Here is an 18,224-nt window from a genome sequence, read left to right as displayed (position 1 = left end):
AAATATGTTTTTTATTATCTTTTTTTTTAATTTAGTTATGGTTAAAAGTATTTTTTTTCCTTTCTTACACTTTAGCACAAGTTTGAAAGTGGTTCAAGTAATTTAAATGCAGGAAAGGAAGTAACTCTAAATATAGTAAAAAATTAGATGAAAAATTAAAAAATATATAAATTTATATTAAAATTTATTTATAAAAAAAAGGAAAATTTCTTTCTCGCCCTCACTATTAATCTCTCCCAAACTTTTGTATATTTTATTTTTCAATGAACCACATTTCATGACCATCGAACCACCATTGCATGCATTCATTAACAAACCATGCATGAATCAGTACCCACGCCTCCACTATATCTCTCCCTTGCTCAGCTAAAAAAACGGCAATGGAGGTGGAACACACTTGAGAATTGAGGAAGAGGAAAGGTCCAAGGCTCCTAATTGCATATGAGTGATTTCTTTTTAATTTCTCTGTTAGTTATATATATATATATATAATTCAAAATGTTATCGTAAAATTGAAACACCCATGGCCGCTTAATTTTGTTCTAAATATGCGATTTTTAGAGATATATATGTGAGATAAAAATTATAAATAAAATTTTATTAAACAAGTGTGAATATAATTTGTCCTTTTTTTTTCCCAGTAAATTTGTAATTTTAAATACAATAGTATTTGCCATTTTGGGCTCATTTGGACCATAGGGTTTCTTTAAGGATATGAATTTTGCACGTGAACTTAGGGATGAGAATAATGGGCTATGATTTTGAATGGGCCATTATGTGTTGGAACAAGCCTAGCCCTATTCTTAGCTTGCGCGGTGGACTGGTTGACGGTGACAGGCCCTCCCTTCTCCGCCAGATCTCCTCATCGTCCACAACAACGGCGAAGGGCAAGGGCTTCTCTTGTAAGCTTCTCTCTCTCTCGTTCAATCATTTTCAAACTATAGCTGCATTAATCTTTGTTATGAACTTTGGTGCATTGGTTCGTTTGACCTAAACGTTTAAGATTGCTACTGTGTTTGTGGATGTAGCTGATGGATCTCCTATTGTGCAGGTTGAAATTTATTAAGGAGGTAAAACATGTGTCGGCAAAATTCTCCGGTACACCATTCCGGTGAAGAAGAAGTTGCAGCTGACGAGAGTCTTTTGATTTATTGCAAGCCTGTTGAGCTGTACAATATTCTCTACCGTCGTGCTCTTCATAATGTAATATAGTTTATGCATTTTTCTTGCTGTATTTATTTTTTGCTGTGTTGTGATTTTTCAAATCTCAATTTTACTCTCCTATTTTCCATAACTGGATGGAATGTTCCAATTAAGGCCAGAATCGTCTACATTGAATGCGTGCGTGTCTCCTTTTTTTTTTTGGCATGCTTAAACCTGAATTTTACAGGCTGTAGTTAACAATTTTAATATTTGTTGTCAATGTGAGCTGAGCTTGCTAAGAATCCAATTGAATATCAAAAGTACAATTTTACCGATACTTCAACTCATAAAATGGTCTTATATTTGTGGTTGGACACATCTCCTCCACATTTGAAATTTGTTCTTAAAATTAATGTACATGCCAAGAAAAATATCTGAAACTTGATTGGTTCTACTGTATAATTGATTTCTCTTGCAGCCTTCTTTTCTTGGGAGATGTTTGCGTTATAAATTAAGAGCAAGGCGTAAAAGGAGGTAAATATTCCTTCCAATGACTGTATATATGTATCGTTTTCATTAATTTTCAGTTTTGTGATTCCATGTTAAACTGTACTACTCTTTATACTATTTCTATGCTGCTAGTGTGTTCACTCAAGGTTCTTTAAATAGTTGTGCTGCTGGACATTAATTATTTGTGAATTAATTCACAATCACATATCTATGTATTTCTTTTTTTTTTTGGATAAAATGAGAATTCATTAATGATTAAAATTTTAAATTTTGAGGATCTGGAGTCCTCCTGTAAGAGAAACAAAAACAATCAAGGAAAAGAAGTTAAAAAATAATTTCAGTTCAAAAGAGTAACTGTCCCTTTTCGTATAGAATAAAGATTCACCATCTTTAGATTTGTCTTAGTGTCTTGCACAACATGCATTACTCCCCTAAGGAGCTAGGTGCTGAAAACATGCTATGTATAAAATTATGAATTTTCTCAAGCCGTACGAGGGTAAAACTTCTTATACGTTTCTAGGGAGGGGTACATTGTTCATCTATATCTATCCCAATGAGCTGTTTATTGATTAAATAAGGATTAAATGAAAGAAGGGGCTCCGGTGTATAGAGAGGACCTAGTCGTTTAAAAATAATCATAGAAACGATGGAACCCATTATTTTTTTTTATCTATATAGAAAGGCTTGAAGATCAGGAAAGGGGGAAAAACAATAAAATATTTGACTATTTTTCTTTAATTTTCTTCATAAACTAGCTAATCTTCTATAACACTCAAGGTAACAATAAAAGATTAAGATAGTCAATTTACCAAACCAAAAGCCACTTTCTGCATATTGTCCCAAGTCTCAATGACATCAGTATTTTTTTAATATTCTGACTATTTTACCCCCTTGTTAGCACAGTTAGCAAGCTTGGGACAGAATTTTTTTTCCTTTGGTGGGTGGGATAATTTTTTGCAGTTATTGGTATGCTTTAAAGGTGTCCAATGCTTGAACTAGAAGAGCATGTGTAAGCCACCAAAGGTTTTCACTTCACTGAAGGGTCAGCACCTTAACCAGCGAGAGGTGCTGGCTTCTTCTGGCCCTTCTTTTGTTGCCTTGACCACTAGCAAGTGATTATTATTCAATTGTTGACTTGAGTTAATGTTATACTTGTATAAGAATTTTCCTTTTATTGTGAGCTAATGGTAAGCCAAATTCAAAAGTGAAGGAATCAAAAGTTTTTCAGGCACAGGCTCTGTTGTTCATTGTTTCTGGGTAGTGGATTGATTTCTAGTTTAGTTTTAGCAATCTGCACTTGTATCTTTTTCAGAATTTACATTTAACAAGTGGTAATTGATGCAAAATTTCCTGAATAAATATTAATGAAAGGGGTTCTTATAAGTATGCTTTATCTCTTTTTTATCATTGGTTGGATTCTTTTTTTGCTTAGTTGGGTGGTAATGGAAATGCTTGTGGTGCTTTCTGTTTAATAGGTTGAGAGCAGGAATTGTGATTTTCAACTATAGGGACCGTTACAACATGCTTCGAAAGACTGAAGGTACATCTTATTATCAATAACTAGGTTCCACATTGCATCTTACCATTGCTGTCCTCTACTAAGTTTGTACTCTGAAGAGCAATAAAATTAATTGTCAACATTTTATCATTTGTTTATCTTTCAAATGAATCCAGCGCCCTTCTGGATGCTTATGGCTAAAGGTTCATGATAAGAATCCCCTTGCTGGGATTCTGGAAAAGGACCTTTTTAGGTTGAAAAAACGCACAAGGGTTGGAGAATTTTGTTGACTAACATGTAACTGTATCTCAAGTTATAGAACTTGGAATGAAACGAGGTCAAAACGAGGTGAATCCTCACGTTATGGGGAGCAGTTTTGACTCAAGTATCATTGAAAAAGAAGTTGTAGAACCGAAGTTATGATCAGCACATATTTTGGACAAAAATTGGGGAAGTTTAGGTTTTGAGGGAAAGGTGATGGTGATAATGGGTGGTGCCACTTTCATGGAGAAAGATAAGTGACAAAGATGCCACAAGGGGGATGGAAAGCCCTTGATAAGTCTAAGAATTGGTTCAGCCAAGAACCTAGAAGAATGACTCTCACATGAAGTTTTGTTTGATAATCCAAGTTTGCCTTTCATTGATGTAAATGCGAATACATATAAGGGCTGCCACTTAGCAGCCACGAAACCCTAAATATTTGTGCACCTCACATATGGGCCAACCAGCCCATTTAAAACTTAGTGAAAATAAAAGAAAATAACAAAAAAAATTTATTAGGCTAAACTCGTATGCCCATATGGCAGCTCTCATAAACTTATGACAAACTTTATTTAGTAGTGAACAATGCTTTAAAAAAAATACTAGCAGTACTTATAGTATCAAGGGTCTTCAATTGGAACAATGCAATGAACTAATTTAGACTCCAAGTCCTCCAATTTAGGGGCAACTTCAAGAATTGTTGCTACCACTTGCTTTAAAGCCTCCTTAGCCTTCTTAGTTCTTACTCTAGTCATAGTCCTTCAAGTGCATTGTTTTCCTTGTCTTTAACTGTTCTCATCAGTTCAAGTGCAGAATTGCATCTATAATTCTGCATATAATTTGCGCTTATAGGATTTTGACCATGCTGCTATCTTGAGTTGACATTTTTCAATTCTTCTTTTTTGTGCTGTGTTTGGTATTCTTCTTTTTTTGAACAAATTCTTTCATATAAAAAATGATTTTGTCAATATACTGACACATTTCCCATCTCTTTGTGAATGCAGTGACTGAAGACTTTTCTTGTCCATTTTGCATGATGCAATGTGGGAGCTTTAAGGTATGTACTGTGAGTTGTACTTTTATTGTGCTTGTTACATACATAATTTAATAATTAAGAGGGTTGTTGTTGTTGTCACTTTTCTCCTTTTTAGAACTTAACTCTGGAAACTGGTTGCTGTGGGAAATATATTGAATTTCAGTATTTAACTATGAAGCCTAGATACTTAGTACGATGCGGATACGATATGATACAGGAAAAATTTAAAATTCAAGATACGATACGATACTGCTTAGATACATTAACATGAACTTAAAGAAATAACATACTTTATACATATACAAAATATTTATAAAGAGATATTGATAATTCATTTATATTAATGTGTTATATTTGGATATCAATGATCACATTTTACAAAAAAAATACATGCGATCATGTCTTTTCTTTGTCTAAGTAACTAAGTCAAAATATTTCTCCTACTATAAACTCAAAAAAATTATATACTTTACCCCCTATTCAAGTTAGAATTCCACAAAAGAATTGGTAGTTTTATCCAAAAGAAATATAGAACTATCACAAAAAGAAGGTCCTGCCTTTATACTATTTAATTCTATCTAAGCTGTATCGGATGATTAGGAGCCGTATCCCAGCCGTATCAGGTTGGAAATTAATTTTTAAAAATAAATTAAATTATAGATGCTTTTGAGATAAGTATCTGAACGTATTAGTATTGGATATGTTGGTTGTTTTGAAGTATCTGGGCTTCATAGGTATTTAATGATTAGATTCTCTGATTTGAACAATAAAATCTAATATTGTTTTGAAGTGGTGGAATTTTAATCTGTAAATGTTGATTGAGTATATGTGGGAACTTTAATATTTTTTTGCAAGTCTCAATGTGCTCTTCTATTGTTAGAAAATATTTTCCTTAATTGAGCTAGAATCTAATGGGACAAATTAATTATGGATTGTTTCCACACTTTCTTTTGGCTATTTATTCTGTTCAAAATTTTACTATAAATGCACATGAACTTTCTGTTGAAGTTTTACATATCTGCCTGATCATATAGCTCATATCATTTTCCATTTTCTTAATTATTGCTTAATATTTATTGCAAATATTCTTTTTGGCAATTTTATTAACCTCAGTTTATCTGTGCAGGGTTTGCGGTTTCATCTTTGTTCATCACATGATCTATTCAACTTTGAGTTCTGGGTTAGTTGTTGTAACTATAAAGTCAACTTTCACATATTGATCCTTCTGAATGGCTTTTAATTTATACTTGTTCTATTGTAGGTTACTGAAGATTACCAAGCAGTGAATGTCTCAGTTAAAATTGATATATTGAGATCAGAGGTCAGAACCTTTGATTTTGATTTGTGGGTTAATGGTTTTTTGATTAAGGATTTTAAATTGTTTACCTAAGGATCTGGTGACGAATCATAAAAAAAAAGCATCTCATTTGGTATTATTAAAAAAAACTTCTTAAGCACTAACCCAATTATACAATTTTGTTTTTCTTTTTGAGAATTTGGCATTTGATTGAGTTTAATGGCGTTGTGTGATCCATGTAGCAAATCTCACCTAATGAGATTGGGCTTAATTGTTGTCAAATTGAGGTCTTCTTTTTTCTGATGGATTTGTATAGTTTTTATCTTATAGAATCTGGTCTCTGCGGTGATAACCAAGAAAATTGCTGTTGGATAGCTTAGCTTGATTGCAGCTGCTGAGGTTTTCTTGGTTTTCATCTGTGGTGTTATGGGTAAAATGGGTCCTATTTTGAGGAACATATTTGTGTGATATGTTTTTGTACTGCCATAGTGCAGTAACTAATCTGACTTTAATGTAGGATTGCATGAAAATGTTTGTCTAATCAACCATTTTCTCTGCAGCAAAATGTGCTATTTGCCCAATGTGTTCCTACGGGCATTGGGCTAAGGCTGAACAAAAATGTCAAGTTTAAAATGTTTGACAGGACATTTACCTTGTGTTTATCTGTCATTTCACTAAGATTGAGTGATGAAATTTCCTTTTTTGGAAGAGTATTTTGTTGAATTCCCTTTTTCATTTGAAATGCATGGATTTTTTTTTGTTATTCTTTTACTTTGTTAATATTATATTGTTAACACCTATCTATCTGCATGCAGAATGTTGCTGATGGAGTAATTCCACAATCTCAAACCTTCTTCTTCTGGTTAGTTGTGTATATTTATTAAAGCAGTCACTGACCAATTCATATAATTTTGAGCTAGATTAGCAAATTTAAATTATTCAATAATTACAAATGTACAGCTCAAGACCTCGTAAACGTAGAAGAAAGGACTCTGTTCAAAATGAAAAGCGCTCCAATGTAAAGTTTCTGGAGTTGGACTCACCAGAAGGCATACAGAATGGATTTCTACAAAAAGATGATGGTATCAATTGTAGTTTGATGGCTGCTGTGACTATAATTAGAAACAATATTTAGACATTTAATGATTGCTCTCTATCTCTCTCTGCCTAAAGCACACACAATTCACCAAAATGCATTGAGATTTGTCTTTAAAGCATACTAGTAGAAGAGAATTTTTTTCTGTGGTAAATTGTAAAATAAAAGAAAAGTGAGGATGCAATAAATTTTGTTCCTAAACTATAAAACACACAAGAACTTGTATTCTGTTGGGGGATTTTTGGCAAAGAAAATAATTGTGGGAGTGGCAAATAACCTCTATCAGTTTAGACAAAATCATTAACAGCTACAAACTGTATGTTTTTGATACACTAAAATTGATTTTGACAAAAACGTTACAGTGGTAAGTGTAATTCACCCTTTTTGTGCTTTGCTGTTACCTGTTAGGATGACTCCTGATCCTAGTTTTGTTTCTGCTTTTGATATGTTATCACTTATCCAACAGATACATACCTGGGATGAATGAGTAACTTGATGGCTTGATATAATCTTTTTATTTAGATGCACAAAGTGCTTCATGCTGAGGAAAACTTCTTAAATATCCCTTTTAAAATAAAAGGGTGCTCATTGTTGGATTATTTTACTGCAGTATATAGGGGGAAGGGCGAATGCCTACTCTTTGCCATTGTGTTAATTGCAAGTAATGTCTATCTATTTTTTGGTTCATGTATTCTGTGGTAGATATCCTATCCTGCAAAGGGGAGAACATGTCTAGAACATCTCTTAATGAGAAGATTTTGCCAAGTAGAAGACATGGGGAAGGAAAATTTGGTCTTGATCATCCTGGCACTATGGATGACCTGGAGCATGTTGAATCCAGTTTCAACATTCCAGGTGTTTCAATTGCCATGCCCCAATCGTCCGGGGACCCTGAATGTAGTAAATCAACATATAGAAATGATCCTGCTCTGCCTGCTAAAACAAAGAAGTTAAGCATGGATCGATCAGACTCAAAAAAGTATGTTCATAAAATCTTTTTGTTTCTTATCTTTGGTTTTTTGAAAATATAAACTGCATTTGTAAATGAAGACTAAACTATTTTTAAGTTCTTTTATTATATTTATTTCTATTGTTTTTTAGTTTCTGTTGTTATAATTAACTAGGTACCATGTGACATGGGGTATAAGTATAGTTTCTGATAGGTTTGTGGTGATTTTTGAAACATCAAGTTGTATTTATTAAAATTCTAAAAGCATTTTAAGTGAACGGTATAAAATAATACAAAGTTGAGAGTACTTCTGTTAGGATTTCTGAGTTGTACAATATCTGTATTGGCTTATGCATATGCATCATTACTGTTACCATCAGCCTCTGTGATTGGATTATATTTTTCTTTAAGAATGTCTTTTAAACTTTGGATCACCATAAAATTTTATTAGTTTGAGAAGAATGAGTCATGGCCATTATTCTTTATCTTTCTTATGAGTGTCCTGATTTGGTCATTTTGATTCAATTTTTTAATATTAAATTGTTTCTCTAGCCGTATGCTCCTGCAGAAGAGACAGTTCTTTCACTCACACAGAGTTCAGGTGATTGCTTATCTCAGATCTCTGAAACTTTTTATTTGCTTATGTGCTTCTTAATATGCTTGGTGTTTGGAATATTTTATGTAGATGTTAATTGCTACAAGCGAATCACAGGCTCTTGTGATTTGTTATGTGTAGAAACCTTTGGTTTTAATGTTTAACAGCTATCCATCATGCATGAATTTGGTACTAGACTGCTAATCCTCATTGTGTTTACCACTAACTTTGAGAGGTTTGATCTTAAATAAACAGGAGAATATTGGGTTAATATTTACTGACAGGCTATTTGTTTTTCCCCTCTTCTGATTATGGGAATCTTCTCATACTCTAGAGACACTGACAGGGTCTTCTGTTGTTGAAATTATAGAGATTTAGGTAGGGAAGTAGGAAAAAGGAAAATAAGCTAAAATATCTGAAATTGATATTGATTTGATTATACAAAATATGAATTACTAAGCAATTAACCCTTATTTATTCTATAAACAAGAAAATAGTTCATAAAATATGGAAGCCATCCTTTAAAGATCATCTAAGATACTTAAAATGATTTTGTAACAATAAAATTGTTGTTACTTCTGTTAGTGGACTTGTTCTTTTAATGCTTTATCATTATTTGATTTTTTTCTAAGCCCCAGCTCTATTTTTGTGTGCGTTGATTGAAGCCTATGGCACTAGAACAAGTGTTATCAGATCGTGACAGTGAAGATGAAGTTGATGATGACATTGCAGATCTTGAAGATAGAAGGGTAAGCTTGAAAAGCCTTTCAAATTCTTTTTCTTTCATTTCCTTTTCCTCCTTTGTCTATGTCAAAATGATGCATTTGAGTTTGTTCTTCTGGGCACATTTTGTAAAGAACAGGACACGAACATGATTACATTTGTTATAGCACTTTATTGTCAAGTCATAGTTTGGTGAAATTATGCTCTTCATTTTCACTTCTGAAAAATCCTTATTTGTTTTGGTCCTTCCTTACTCTAGTTGCTCTTCAAGTTCTCCGTGAAGTGTACAATTGGATATTTAAAGTGCAACAAACTTATTTTAATCATTATAATTTAATGTTGAACTTGCAGATGCTTGATGATTTTGTGGATGTTTCCAAAGATGAAAAACAGCTTATGCATCTCTGGAACTCTTTTATGAGGAAGCAAAGGTGTGTGCAGCTATCAGTGATATTATAAATTTTCACTGTTGTCTCTCTAGCGTCCCCATTATTAAAACTAGTTTGCTTTGTAGGTTCTGCATGATAAATGAAATAAACATTCTGTGTAATCTGCATGATTATCAGGGACTTCATGTGTTTTTACTGTGGCAGGGTGCTGGCTGATGGTCATGTTCCGTGGGCCTGTGAAGGATTTTCCAAGCTTCACGGAAAAGAGCTGATCTCATCTCCAGCTTTATTTTGGTACTTCTTTTGCTCCTTTCTTGCATCGATATTTCCCCAATTTCATGGAGTTTCCCAATTAAAAGGAATCACACTGACTGTCCTTGATAGCATTGAAGTACTGGGTTCTAGACTGAATTCATCAGTTAATTGTGTAACAAGACATGCCTTCTCTTTCTTCGCATATTCATTTTGTGACATCTCATCAATGTGCTGTACTTGTTTTAGTTTATAAATTTTTGCTTCATACTTCATCTTATGATTCTTATCTATTTATTTTGGAACTCTTTTTTTAAAAAATTAAATTTCCTTTGATACAGGTGTTGGAGGTTATTCATGATCAAACTTTGGAATCATGGTCTTCTTGATGCCTGCACAATGAACAACTGTAGTATAATATTAGATAGTTACAGAAACGAGGGATTGGATACTGGCAAAAATTAAAGACCAGAAAGAAATTGACTCAGCAACAAGAATATACAGTCTTCCCTGCCTTTAATTTGCTTGACTGCAGGTTCCCATTTTCGTATTTGCATAATTTATGATTTTTTGAATTATTATTGGACTGTACATTGTATTGATATTCTCAATGTATTGAGATTGAAATTTAGGGGGATTCCCTCACATTAATGTTTATTTCTGAATCATATCTTGCCTAACAAGCATAAAATTTTTATATAATTATAAAAATGTGTATAATACTGAAGCTTTATTACATTGTAAACAATTTTAACAGAATATTTAAAATTTACTTTGTCACCGTAATAATTTTAATATGACATGAAAATTATATAATGTTGCCCGGCTCCACTAGGACCATCGTAATTGGGTGAATTTTTATGGATGGGTCTGTTACTAGGAAAGTAGTTTAACCCATTCCTGAATTAGTCAAGGGAAGTATACCCGTGCCGGGAAATCTTTGACATTATAATCATTTATAGCACACTAAATTAAAAAAATCAAAACAATGAAAATATTTTATGCTGAAAGAGGTGAAACATATTCTTGTCTCAACTATAACGTCTTAACCTCGTTTTTACACAAACTCCATAATTTTCAATTAGGCTTTCATGTTTCAGAAGTTTTTAAGATGGTTATTATTCCTATAAATTTTTTATATTGGTACAATAGGTAATGGCTATTTGATCTCCATCGTTAATGCTGATGTTTGCAGTAATCTATACGTTATATTTTTTGTTATTACATGTTTTAGGGACATAATTATAATTTGATAACCAACACTGATTTAATTCCTGACTGTTTATACTATACGTAACTATTCAACAATTTTTAAAACTAAAATTTTTTTAGGAACTTTGAAATGTAAAAATTTAATGAAATTATATGGACGTAAAAAATAATTAATCCCGTATGTCCTAAGCGATTTTTCATGTGTGATAATTGATAAAAGTATGCAAATGAAACGGACTTTCTCATTTTCAAAAAATGGACTTCTAACCAAAATTTAATATAAAATGATAAGCAAACCTGTTAGAAAACCACCAATGATCTAGCACAAAGACACAAACAAATGAAAACTTGATTGACAAGATAATAGAGAGATTCGGATGTTCACATTAAACCAAAGGCATCTGTGTGCAAATAAACCATTAGGCATCCAACTCCAAAGTAACGATTACACATGTCTAGAAAATGTATACCGAAAGTAAACAAGTTGAAACGTCTGAACATTACATAAGGCTAAAACATAAGTTTTTTGGGTCTGAAAACATTAACATGGCTAAACTCTGCACGTCAAGCTCTCTTTTCTAGTCTGTCTGCATCACTTATTGCTCTTCCTCAGAAGGTTCCATATTCAAGTCCAAATATGATGTCCTTGTCATATCATTTTGTGTTTCCTGGGCATTCTGATTCTCAGTTTCATTGTTTTCATTGCCCTCAGCCTCTGTAGAAGGAAAACATTCAAAGTAAGAATGAAGCAAAAAAGGGGTAAAAAAACTGTACAAGAGAAAGAGAGAGAGAGAGAGAGAGAGAGAAAGGAGATTCACCTGGTCCTGCCTCAAGTGGTCTAAAGTCTTTGTAGAGTTTTACAGCATTAGGTAACATCAAAATGTCATAGGAGATGAGTTCTTTCTTTAACTCTATAGTCAATTGTTTGAAGCCAAACTTGTGCTTCCACATCTCACAAGTATCCGGAACAGATGGAATGATCAGGTTTTGCACTTCGAGATTGCGCAAGAACTGTAGAATGTATTGATGTGATGATCATGAGAAATTGTCTTCGTGCTAAGAAGAATATTATTTCAAAATGCTAATGATTGGATCCTAGCTGGCTGTCTAAAAACTCTACATAATTGCTTGTGCAACATGGCTAAATGAATGAACACCCAAGGAGAGATCATAGGACTTTGTTAATCACTTACCGATTCAATTTCCTTCATTAACATCCTGCAAATTCCTTGGCCCCTGAATGTCACATCTGTGGCAATAAAAGGCATTTCTGCAACCCTTTTCCCATGAATTCTATTGAGCCACAAAGAACAATTAAAAAAAAAATTTCCATCTTAAGTCTTTGTTAACACAGACAGTAAAAGATCTGTACATAGGGCTGCATAGGAAAGGTGATATATTGGTATTGCTAAGTTTAAAAAAATTGTTTACAAACTCATCAACCGAAGAAGTTGAAAAGATAAACAAACAGAGAAAGAAGGATGAATGGCATTACCTTATAGAAGCTGCACAGATGATTGCATCATCTTTCTCTAGGATAAATGTATGAAAACGATTAAAATCAATCCTCTTTAAATCTGATCTGTATAGTAAATAATAGCAAATGATCAAATGGTTGTCTAATTCTTGGTAATATTGAGAGCAGACACATGGTAGGAGTAACTAGATTCAAATGTTGAACGGGAAAAAGAAGTTCTGAGAAGAGAAGTAATAAGTTATATATATATGCATTAAGATCTGCAAAACTAAATGGGCATAAATAATATCAATGTGCTTACTGATGACTGTATAGCACGCTACGAACCACATCAATGCCTGTGTGTCTGTCAGTTATTGTCTTGAAAGATTCATTCATTAATGTTAAAGCAATTTCAACCTTCAAATTGTTTTCCAAAAGTAGGGTCTTAGTCTTAGCTGAATGAAACTCAGAAGTCATATCCATTGCCATTGGGCGGATGACTCTCCAAGAGTAGCTTCCAAAGATATCAGTTCTTATTGCAATCGAACTCTCCAATTTCTCATAGATCTTTCATCCAAAAACATAGTTAGAAGCTTAAATGTGATGAAAAAAAGGGAGATAATCTCTTCCAAACATAGTATTTCATTTTCATGTTTGACATGTGAATCACAGGGAAAGAACACATACCTTTCTGCAGCTTTGGCTGCAACACAATATTGAAGGGCTAATGTCCTTGTGCTCTTTTGAGACTTTGTTTAAACATTCCCAGTGAGCTGCAAAAACATGACCAAGTGCTATGTCAGCAACAGCAATGAATCATGTAAATGAAATTGGGGGAAAGGTGGGGTGGTTACTTTAAACGTGAAAAGCTTTAAACAACCTCCTAGGAAAATAGAAGAGATAAAAAAGAATAAAAGCTAAACAGATCAAATAAGAAATCTTACTAATTTTGCCACACTGCCAGCATGTGATGAATTGTAATTTACGTTCAATCCCACAGTATTTGCAAAGGCAGTAGGGACATGACCAAGTACCACAGGGAACTTTCTGCAGTTCGAAAATCCCAACAATTCTCAATATTTATGTTGGCTATAAAAAAAAATCATCATTCAAAAGAAACATAAAACAGACCCTTTCACAAAAAGAAAATGAAAATCCATTTAATTACCTTCATATTCATACAGCATGCATGATATGCAGAGTGACAAATCTGACAGCCGAACAAGTCTCCCCCATCTCCACAGATTGAACAAGCACCATCTGTTTGGTTTGTGGAAGTTTCTTTTGGTTTAAAGTGAAATGCTTCCCGGCGTTTTTGTTCAGTAGCCCCATACCAAGAAGCAGTGAGGTAGTCCTGGAGACATGTGCTTTCTTTTGAGAGGTAAATATATTCATAGGGTTGTTTGATATCACTTTTAGCATGTTCCTCAAATGTCCACACAGATAATTCCTCCTGGCAACAGTTGCAGAGAATTCCACCCCTTGTAATTCTTCCGGTTATTGCTGCACTTTCCCTTGTGTCATCCCTATAGTATACTTGTTCACCTTCCTCAATTAGCTTATGATCTATTAACCATGACAATATGGTTTTTTGGTTTGAACTTGTTCCTTCCGGTAAAGATGAGAGTTTTTTTATGCTTAAATCATGTCCTTCAGGTAAAGGTGAACCTGTCTCCATGCCTGGATTTGGTCCCTCCAGTAAAAATGAACCTCTTTGTGTGCTTAAATTTTGTCGAACTCCACTAGTTTCCCTGGTTTGTCTTTCCTCAGCTATCTTCTTAGAAGGTGAACCTTGTCCTACAGGTGAAGGTGAACCTTGTCCCACAGGTGAAAGTGAACTTTGTCCTACAGGTGAAAGTGAAACATTCTTCATGCTTGGACTTGGACCCTCTGGTAAAAACGAATGTTTTTCCATGCTTGAACTTTGTCCAACTTCACTAGTTTCCTTGTTTTGCCCTTCCTCTGCTGTCTTCTTAGAAGGGAAGCTCCTTTTACGTCGTCTGGGCTTTGCATTTGAATTTACACCTGAGTTCAGCATTTCAGTCTCTATTTCTTTTGGAGTGGATGATTCTGCATTCCTTCTTTTAGTTGGATTTCTAAGCCTCGATGTTGTATAATCTTGATCATGACTATTTGAGTCACTTTCAGTATCGTTTGGATCTTCAAAGGCTACATTGTGCTTTCGAGGCCTTAATGTGTAGGTCATGTTGCTTCTAGTCATTGAAAGTTCTGTTTTGACAATGTCAATTCTATGTGCCAAAATATCTGTGACAGAATTAGAAGAGAACATGAAAAAGACTTCCATACTCAAACTGGTATAATCATAAAATTTGCGTGTGAAACATTTTCATAATCTTTAATTACTATTTACAAATTCATGCCTATTTCAAGCTTTTCCATTCTTGTTAGCCTTTACTGCCGAATCTTTCTCTCTTTTAAATTGGGAAATTCATTACCACACTTACTTTATCAGGGGTAAACAGTAATCAAACTATCTTTATAATACCAAAACCTCCTTCTAATAGAACAAGTGCCGATGAACTGCTGTTCTTTCTTAACTGACTAATTTTTTTTTCTTGAAGAGTAAAATATGAGCTAAATAGATAAGAGAAGTAATAGGAGGAAAATGGCCAGAATGAACAAAATTCAAGCAAGCACTGAAACCCTATACACACATAAGCACAAAGTTATATTAATGAAATAGAAGTCTGAAATTTGAAAATCAAATGGGTTTTGACATCACAAAATAAACCAGAAGCAACTTAAAAATTTTTGGAGCAGTCAAGAAAAGCAAACAATTTCCTGCATACATAAATAAACTTGTCATTCATGGGATTTGCACTTCAATTGCTTGGATGTGAACTATCTGCAACATAAGATAATTACCATAACAGTCAGAGAAAACATACCTTCAATTCTAGAACAAGATCTTTAACCTAGATTCTTGATGTGCAGAATTTTACACATTCCTTTGGAGTTTGAGCTGTACCAAAGAAGCAAATGATATATGAAATTCCTGCACAACTTGAAATTGTTAGAAACTTTAAATTGGCATCAAAGGAGACTGAACCCTTTTCCAATCAGGTGATGTGGGAATTGATATCCAGTAGAAAACTTACCTTGAATTTCTAGAGCAAGATATATGACCTAGATTTTCGATGCGCAGATTTTTGTAGATTCCTTTTGAGTTTGAGCCTTGATACAAAGGTAGGGTTGCCGTCTTAGGACTTCGAAGTCATCGACTCGGATTTTGGAAGTAACCTTGCCACTTATAGGGTTAGGCTGCCTAGGTCTATTCTCCCCAAACCCTTCTAGGTCGGACCCTTGTGCATTGGGCCGCCTTTTAAAGTTTGGGCAGCCCTAAAGAAGAAAATAATCTAAAAGTTTAAAAAATGCCTGTGCAACTTGAAATTATCAAAATTTGTGCACCTAATATCTAGTTTCATTGGGAAAAAAAATCATGTTTATTTGCCAACTAGATTAGGAATATTGGTACGAGGAGATTGAACTTTTTACCAAGAAGGTGAAGCTGTAATGTAATTAGTGTTACACTAAATTATTAACATATCATAACTTGCAATACAAGAAATTTACCATCACTTCTTGGTCAATATCTTTAATCTAGATTCCCAAAGCTTAGAGTTTTATAGGTATCTTTGAAGATTGAGCAGTATTTGATGATCAAACAGTCTAAAGATCTCTAAAATGCCTTCATATTTTGAAATTCTCAAAACTTTTTGTAGCTATCATCTAAGTTCATTCATGAATTTCATGTTTATTTGATAGGGACTGGGAAAATTGGTACCAGCTGAGACCAATCAAGTTTTATCTCATTAGGTGAAGTTGGCTATGCAGATGACATAATGTCATTGAACTCGGTCAAAAATCAAATATTTAGAAATCTAATTAATCAAAATGTCTCTTTTAATAACTTTGTTTAAGGTTTTTTTTTTATGTCTTCCTTGACTCCTCTTTACTAGACTAAGAGTCATGAGTTCATTTTCTTCATTGACATCTCTAAAAGGTCTTCTTTACACATGATCGAACTATCTTATGATTTTCGTTCATATTTTTTTTTTATTATAGATGCTATTTCAATATTCTCTCGTATACTATCATTTTCTATTTTATCCTTTCTTGTATGTTAACTCATTTAACTTATCATTCTCATTTTTATTACTCATTTTTTTTTCTTGTGTTGTTTTATTTAGGCCTAACATTAACTACCATGTAAGATAGCTAGTGTTATTGTAGTATGGTAAAACTTTCGTTTCAGCTTGATAGGAATTATATAGTCACAAATAACTCGATGTTTTTCTCCTTATTGACTAGGTACCTGAGGAGACCAAAACGTACTATTCTTTTTTAGTGATTTGAAAGTTGAAATAGATATGTTGTGTGGTTGAGAGAAGCAAGATATTAACATGCACAATACAGAAACTTACCATCAAACAATCTAAACAATTAAAATATCATAACTTGCAATACAAGAAACTTATTCTAGATCAAGATCTTTAATCTAGATTCCCAAAGCTCAGAATTTTATAAGTTTTTTTGAAGTTTGAGCAGTATTGAATGATCAAATGATCTAAAGATCTATAACATGCCTTCATATCTTGAAATTCTCAGAACTTTTTGTAGCTATCATCTAAATTCGTTCATGAATTTCATGTTTGTTTACTAAGTAGACTTGGAAAATGGGCACCAGAGGAGACCAAAAAGTACTATTCTCTTTTAGTGATTTGAAAGTTGAAATAGATATGTTCTATGGTTGAGACAAAGCAAGATACTAACCTACATAGTTAGACTAAACACATGCTTGCTTTGCTAGGTAACATGGTGCTTGCAATGGCTAAATTTTAAGTGATCTTAAATAAATTTTCCCTACAGAAATTGTACAAGGCAATGATTTGGCCTCTAGTGTCAAAATAGTTAAGATTCTCTCTTTCATTTTAAATAAGATTTCTCTAAAGCAATTACAATTTGACCAGCAGGGAGCATCAAATTGTATTGGAAAATAATGAAAAAATATAGTAATATAGATTAGTTAAAAAGGTTGTGATGGGGACCAAGGAGAAGAAAATGGGCCTGAGGAGAAAGTAATCCATGAAGCTTCAGCCAAGCCCAAGGACTAGATAGTGTATGTGAGGAAAAGAAAGAAATTAGGAAATGTTTGAAATGTGCTGAGTTGGCAAAGCTAGTTATGGAGAGAGAATAGTTTTTGATATATTAGGCATGTTGAGTCAGAGTAAGGGGACACTTTTTGGGCTAAAAGTTGTGGGATAGAGTGTTATTTTTGTAAGGAGCTGTGCTTTGGGACATTAGAAGGACCATTTTTCTTTTGCATAGTTTCATTTCTTTTCTGTTACCAATAATACAAGTTTCCTTTATTCTCTCTTAATATTGTTGTTTCTATCCCATATCTTGTTCTATGATTTTTGGGGTCTGTAACAAATTGGTCCGACCTGCCGGATAACTCTTCGACGGTGAATGCCACCACAGAAGAATAAAGCAACAATCACCGAAATGCCATCACAGGAATCAACAAAATCTTTGGAGATGGAATTGAGAATCAGCTTCATTTAAAAGGAGTTGTCGAGTATGAGATCCACAATGATGAGGCTTGAGAATCAAAAGACGATGGAGTCATTGCATAAGGACACTGCAGAAAATCAATCGAAACTGATTTCTTTACTTTTTTAAAACGTTGAAGAAGCTGGAAAATCCCCAGAGATGGAAGGCGAGAACTCTGAACCTCTTGATCCATAATAAAACAAGATGCTAGAAAAGAAGATTGCTAATAG

General features: G+C 33.5%; 2 protein-coding genes across 3 annotated transcripts; one reads left to right on the top strand and one right to left on the bottom strand.

Annotated features, from left to right (window-relative positions):
- The first annotated feature begins 815 nt into the window (after window positions 1-815).
- Window positions 816-10,415, top strand: LOC113869034 (polycomb group protein EMBRYONIC FLOWER 2-like). Of its 2 annotated transcripts, XM_027505138.1 has the most exons (15): window positions 816-902; window positions 1,052-1,203; window positions 1,622-1,677; window positions 3,129-3,193; window positions 4,417-4,469; window positions 5,575-5,628; window positions 5,710-5,769; window positions 6,561-6,607; window positions 6,706-6,827; window positions 7,544-7,820; window positions 8,343-8,391; window positions 9,051-9,134; window positions 9,460-9,539; window positions 9,702-9,791; window positions 10,091-10,415. In XM_027505138.1, exons 2-15 carry the CDS (start codon window positions 1,078-1,080, stop codon window positions 10,212-10,214), a joined length of 1,287 nt encoding a protein of 428 aa, XP_027360939.1. In that variant the 5' UTR covers window positions 816-902; window positions 1,052-1,077; the 3' UTR covers window positions 10,215-10,415. The 2 variants fall into 2 exon arrangements, with proteins under 2 accessions (XP_027360939.1, XP_027360940.1); XM_027505139.1 differs by lacking the exon at window positions 816-902 and having other exon boundaries at window positions 919-1,203; window positions 10,091-10,379.
- Window positions 10,416-11,557: 1,142 nt separating this feature from the next.
- LOC113870228 (increased DNA methylation 1-like) lies at window positions 11,558-14,725 on the bottom strand. The gene is made up of 7 exons (XM_027506822.1): window positions 13,603-14,725; window positions 13,108-13,193; window positions 12,740-12,987; window positions 12,457-12,543; window positions 12,155-12,254; window positions 11,780-11,972; window positions 11,558-11,676 (listed from the first exon to the last, which is right to left on the bottom strand). Exons 1-7 carry the CDS (start codon window positions 14,723-14,725, stop codon window positions 11,558-11,560), a joined length of 1,956 nt encoding a protein of 651 aa, XP_027362623.1.
- Between the last annotated feature and the right edge of the window lie 3,499 nt (window positions 14,726-18,224).

This window comes from Abrus precatorius, unplaced genomic scaffold (genome assembly GCF_003935025.1).
Source record: "Abrus precatorius isolate BTA unplaced genomic scaffold, Abrus_2018 Scaffold6, whole genome shotgun sequence".
In the NCBI taxonomy this organism is placed as follows: Eukaryota; Viridiplantae; Streptophyta; class Magnoliopsida; order Fabales; family Fabaceae; genus Abrus; species Abrus precatorius.
The sequence above is the reverse complement of the archived record's forward strand: the minus strand, read 5'-3'. Positions and strand labels throughout refer to the sequence as shown.